The sequence below is a fragment of the Micropterus salmoides genome, unplaced genomic scaffold, assembly GCF_014851395.1.
Source record: "Micropterus salmoides isolate LMB-PRFRI ecotype aquatic unplaced genomic scaffold, ASM1485139v1 Ms_hic_scaffold_3525, whole genome shotgun sequence".
Lineage (NCBI taxonomy): Eukaryota > Metazoa > Chordata > Actinopteri > Centrarchiformes > Centrarchidae > Micropterus > Micropterus salmoides.
In genome coordinates, this window is record NW_024042846.1 from 5,939 (window position 1) to 12,060 (window position 6,122).

Below are 6,122 nucleotides of genomic sequence, written 5' to 3' on the forward strand. Positions count from 1 at the left end.
TTCTTCTTTTTGGGCACTGAAGCAAAAAAATAATCTTTACAAGGTAACTTATTTGTAATTATACAATACATGGACTAAAGGAAGTTTATAGTCCTTTCATGCTACACATGAATTAATTAAAATATGGTAACATATAAAATAAAATAAACAATATATACAGTTATTTGTATACATATCTACGTACATGTATACACCCAGAATACTAATAAGTGTTGGTCTTGAATAAACCCTTCAGGTACTAAAAATAATCTGCAGTCATGAATCTTGGTATAAAATGATCAAACTAGAGGTGACAAAATATAAGACATGAACCAACATTTGCAGAAAACTGATGTGCTGCTGTCATGTTGGTTGCAAATGTAATTAAATTTGGCATATTTATCAAAGCTGTGGAACCTTTCCTAAAGTGGAAACATGAAGCCCTGAGCACACAACAGAAGACAACTGAATGTATCCTGTGGTGTTAAGTGGGTCTGCCAGATTTGGCAGCACTTGTTTGTAACAGCCTCTATTCTCCCTTCCTGTAGGTGGAATCGCTTAGCAGCAGTTACAAATCATATGTACTTCCTGGTGTTCTTGCTGCAGGGCACAGGTGTATTGCGTGTGTCTGCCTACTATTTAACAGTGTTATGTACTGTATAAATATAACTTTGGCCTTCCTGCTGTATTCAGGTAGAAAGGCCCTACATCAAGCTGCAGCCATGGATGAGATGGACCTGCCCCAGATGAAGAAGGAGGTGGAGAGCCTCAAGTACCAGCTGGCCTTCAAACGAGAGAAGTCCTCCAAAACAGTGACTGAGTGAGTAGTTAGTTCAATAGCTCCACAAACAGCTTCACACAGGTCAAGCCCCAAAAGAACTGTGACAAGTAGCTGTGAGCTCAAAAATAAAATCGCTTTGTTTTTGATAAATACATTACACTGAAAAACATTAAAAAATGTAATTAGACACAGTGTGCAAAAATTTAAAATTTGCTCATTCAAATTTGCTACTGAAGATTTGAAGTCAACAGATTCATTACTGCATTTACAAGATAGCATTTTTAAGCAAAGCAGTAATTGGACATTTTGGGAAAAAAGAGTTAGTAACATGCATTAATGGGATGAGGTTGCATACAGAGGGAGAGAAAGTAGAGGAGAGAGGAGCTCAGTGCATCATGGGAAGTCCCCCGGCAGTCTAGGCCTATAGCAGCATAACTAAGGGATGGTTCAGGACTCACCTGAGCCAGCCCTAACTATAAGCTTTATCAAAGAGGAAAGTCTTAAGCCTACTCTTAAATGTGGAGATGGTGTCTGCCTCCTGAACACAAACTGGAACCTGGTTCCACAGGAGAGGAGCTTGATATCTGAACGCTCTGGCTCCTAGTCTACTTTTGGAGACTCTAGGAACCACAAGTAACCCTGCATTCTGGGAGCGCAGTGCTCTGGTGGGGTAGTAAGGTACTATGAGCTCTTTAAGATAAGATGGTGCCTGACCATTAAGAGCTTTGTAGGTGAGAAGAATGATTTTAAATTCTATTCTGGATTTTACTGGAAACCAATGCAGAGAAGCTAAAACAGGACAAATATGATCTCTTTTCCTGGTTCCTGTCAGAACACGTGCTGCAGCATTCTGGATCAGCTGAAGAGTCTTAATGGACTTTTTAGAGCAGCCTGATAATAAAGAATTGCAGTAATCCAGCCTAGAAGTAACAAATGCATGGACTAGTTTTTCTGCATCATTTTTAGACAGGATGTTCCTGATTTTCGCAATATTGCGTAGGTGAAAAAAGGCCGTCCTTGAAATTTGCTTAATATGAGACGAGGAGAGGACACACACCTCTTATGTCTGTGCGTTAAATATGAAGCTACAGCCAGCAGCGATTAGCATAGCTCAGCACAAAGAGAACAGACTGGAAACAGCTCAGCCAAAATCAAGAAAAACTCAAGATACAGTGCCTTGCGAAAGTATTCGGCCCCCTTGAACTTTTCGACCTTTTGCCACATTGCAGGCTTCAAACATAAAGATATAAAACTGTAATTTTTTGTGAAGAACCAACAACAAGTGGGACACAATCATGAAGTGGAACGAAATTTATTGGATATTTCAAACTTTTTTAACAAATAAAAAACTGAAAAATTGGGCGTGCAAAATTATTCAGCCCCCTTAAGTTAATACTTTGTAGCGCCACCTTTTGCTGCGATTACAGCTGTAAGTCGCTTGGGGTACGTCTCTATCAGTTTTGCACATTGAGAGACTGAAATTTTTGCCCATTCCTCCTTGCAAAACAGCTCGAGCTCAGTGAGGATGGATGGAGAGCGTTTGTGAACAGCAGTTTTCAGTTCTTTCCACAGATTCTCGATTGGATTCAGGTCTGGACTTTGACTTGGCCATTCTAACACCTGGAAATGTTTATTTGTGAACCATTCCAGTGTAGATTTTGCTTTATATTTGGATCATTGTCTTGTTGGAAGACAAATCTCCGTCCCAGTCTCAGGTCTTTTGCAGACTCCATCAGGTTTTCTTCCAGAATGGTCCTGTATTTGGCTCCATCCATCTTCCCATCAATTTTAACCATCTTCCCTGTCCCTGCTGAAGAAAAGCAGGCCCAAACCATGATGCTGCCACCACCATGTTTGACAGTGGGGATGGTGTGTTCAGGGTGATGAGCTGTGTTGCCTTTACGCCAAACATAACGCTTTGCATTGTTGCCAAAAAGTTCGATTTTGGTTTCATCTGACCAGAGCACCTTCTTCCACATGTTTGGTGTGTCTCCCAGGTGGCTTGTGGCAAACTTTAAACGAGAATTTTTGTGGATCTCTTTAAGAAATGGCTTTCTTCTTGCCACTCTTCCATAAAGGCCAGATTTGTGCAGTATACGACTGATTGTTGTCCTATGGACAGAGTCTCTCACCTCAGCTGTAGATCTCTGCAGTTCATCCAGAGTGATCATGGGCCTCTTGGCTGCATCTCTGATCAGTCTTCTCCTTGTATGAGCTGAAAGTTTAGAGGGACGGCCGGGTCTTCGTAGATTTACAGTGGTCTGATACTCCTTCCATTTCAATATTATCGCTTGCAGAGTGCTCCTTGGGATGTTTAAAGCTTGTATCCAAATCCGGCTTTAAACTTCTCCACAACAGTATCTAGGACCTGCCTGGTGTTTCCTTGTTCTTCATGATGCTCTCTGCGCTTTAAACGGACCTCTGAGACTATCACAGATCAGGTGCATTTATACGGAGACTTGATTTCACACAGGTGGATTCTATTTATCATCATTAGTCATTTAGGTCAACATTGGATCATTCAGAGATCCTCACTGAACGTCTGGAGAGAGTTTGCTGCACTGAAAGTAAAGGGGCTGAATAATTTTGCACGCCCAATTTTTCAGTTTTTTATTTGTTAAAAAGTTTGAAATATCCAATAAATTTCGTTCCACTTCACTTTGTGTCCCAAAATTACAGTTTTATATCTTTATGTTTGAAGCCTGCAATGTGGCAAAAGGTCGAAAAGTTCAAGGGGGCCGAATACTTTCGCAAGGCACTGTATGTTGTGTTGATAGTGACTTTTAGACATAATGGATATTGTTACGTCTTGACATAGACAGGCTAGCTGTTTCAGGCTAGTTGTTCATGGTAGATTCATATTTACCGTACGGACATGTTAATTAATCACAGAGTACTGAGCAGACATCACCCATCCGCTGTGTGATAAGGTTGAAAGCTCCAGAACAAGATTGTTTAACCAACTGCTGTTTCCAAAGTAGTATTCAGTGGTTTATTCAACTGTACATCAATATAATACATGCTACCCGCAGATGATTTGGATATGACACCATTAGTAATTCCACCACAATGATAAAAAAGTGATATGACTTCATTAACTAATGCTGCCTTGTTGGCTATTATTACAGCCACAGCGCACATCGAAGCATTAAGCAAAGCTTTAGCCGTCACTGAGTTCTTTACAGAGCTCTCTTTGTCTCCCTGCAGTGCCAATCAAGGAAACTCAGAAGAAACACTTCTGAGGCTTCATCAGCACTGCTAGAGAGGACAGGCATTTGAGTAATGCTGTTTTTCATGCAGTGTACAAAAGTATTCAGGGTCATTGTTTTGAAACCCTTGTGTAAAACTCTCAACTGAAAGAAAGAGTGCATTGCTTGACTCATTTAAAATACAACTGAATTTGGACACGTGAATCAACAGGGAACTATCTCAGTTACAGATCAGTTAGAAAGCAACACCTATCTACGTTATCTATGTTAGTTAATGTTTGCTAACATTAGCCATAAGATACCAGATCAGATAGTCATATTAGATCAAGTAAGGCTGTTGCAGAAAAAAGTGTGTTGAAGCAATTGAAGCAAATTTTTGCTTACGAATCATTTGTAAGAGAAAGTGTTATTTCTTGTTGAAGTCTTGTTGAAGTTGCACTTGTCCACTTTCTTGCTGAGACTTTAATGAGAAGCTCAATACATCTCATGTGTGTAATTATGAAGTTAGTTAGCTCATCTTAGCATAAAGACTGGAATTGGGGAGAAACAGCCAGCCTGACTCTGTTCACACAGTCCACCAGATCTAACTAATTAACATGTTATGTCTTGGTGTGGAAACAACATTCATGGAGGGTTATATGTAGGACTACAGGCACAGGAAGTTACTGCGACCACCTGGGTGGTAGCTTCATATTTGTCCTATAGAAATGAGAGTGGTTTTGATCTTCTCATCCAACTTTCACCATGAAAGTGAATAAGGAAATTACACAATAAAAAGCAAAAACTTTTAAACCTTTAGTTAGAATACTCACGTTTGACATCTGGTATATTGTGAATGGCTACTTTCCTGTGTAAAGCTTATGAAAGCCATTACCATTTGCAGTCTTTATTGGATGTGATTTAAACTGCTGTAAAGTTCTCTACTTTGCCTTATATGGAAAAGAGGAAAACTGGATAAAAGATTGTGGTAATAAACTTCCTCTGGAATTTGAAAAATGTCTCTGTCTCTCTACAAAGCTTGGTAAAGTGGATAGAGGATGGCGTCCCAGAGGATCCCTTCCTGAACCCGGAGCTGATGAAGAACAACCCGTGGGTGGAGAAAGGAAAGTGCATCCTTCTCTAGAGGAAACCAACTACCCTGCCATGACCTTTCAACTTTTACCGCCCCCGAGCAACACACACCTTCAGATGACCCCTGAACCTGACCCGGCCTGTGAAGGCCACGTCAGGACAGCACCTCCTAACTTCTCACCGTGAATGTACAACCGCTGATATCCCCTACTTCCCCTGAAAACACACCCCAACAAAGGCACAGAACACACACTGACAGAGACACACACTCGCACACTATCACTCTAAACTTTGGGTTTTTCCCTGACTGCCACACTTTTATTGCAAGTTTATTCCTGCCACAGCAATGCATCATTACTATGATACATGACGACGATGATCAATACTTCTATTACATGTCTCTATATGGATACATGATGACTTATTTATGCAGCTGCCAGTCCCGAGCTTTCTCTCCTCTTCTACAATCTCTCCTCTTCATTGTGAGCTCAGCAGTTTCCCCCCCCAGTTTTGATGAGTTGTAATAAACTGTAGAGTCACATTCTCACTGGCAGACTGACTGTAGATCTGCTTGGAGAATTTTGCTCCACATGGAGATTCTGTAAAACCACTTGCTCTTACAAAATTATCACCTAAACCTAAAAGACGTATACGCCAATGATTTGCTTACAGACTATGGTTTTAACATTTCTCCCAAGTCACAAATCAGCTTTTAAACACACGTAAGACCTACAGTACATGCAAAGGAGATTAGAACTCATGACTGTAGTATGTATGATCATGTGTATTTGCTTTCTAGCTTAAACCAGACTATGTTCAATTTTACGTACATTATGCGACATATATGCATCTCCATTGGCCAGATCACAAATTGGTTTGCAATCTTTCTTGGATCGGATCCACCCAAGAGTATAAATGGTGTCTTTATCCGCATTCCAAGTATTTCCCATCCAACATGAGGGCAGTTGTAATACATTGTATGATTACACTGCTAGGCATTATAAATCTTTATGGTGCATTTACAAATTCGAAACATTACATTTCAAACCTAATTAACAAACTATGCCACTGTTAACAGATCA

General features: G+C 40.3%; 1 protein-coding gene across 1 annotated transcript; it reads left to right on the top strand.

The window, feature by feature from the left end:
* The first annotated feature begins 651 nt into the window (after window positions 1–651).
* On the top strand, window positions 652–5,242 carry LOC119884551 (guanine nucleotide-binding protein G(I)/G(S)/G(O) subunit gamma-13-like). Its single transcript, XM_038694938.1, has 2 exons — window positions 652–799; window positions 4,987–5,242. Exons 1-2 carry the CDS (start codon window positions 702–704, stop codon window positions 5,090–5,092), a joined length of 204 nt encoding a protein of 67 aa, XP_038550866.1. The 5' UTR covers window positions 652–701; the 3' UTR covers window positions 5,093–5,242.
* Window positions 5,243–6,122: the final 880 nt, after the last annotated feature.

What these genes read in the sequence shown, in the direction of transcription:
- LOC119884551 (XM_038694938.1), top strand. Translation starts at nt 702, where the DNA reads ATGGATGAGATGGACCTGCCCCAGATGAAGAAGGAGGTGGAGAGCCTC. An exon ending in TCCTCCAAAACAGTGACTGA is followed by an intron (nt 800 to 4,986) that starts GTGAGTAGTTAG and finishes CTCTCTACAAAG; the next exon opens with CTTGGTAAAGTGGATAGAGG.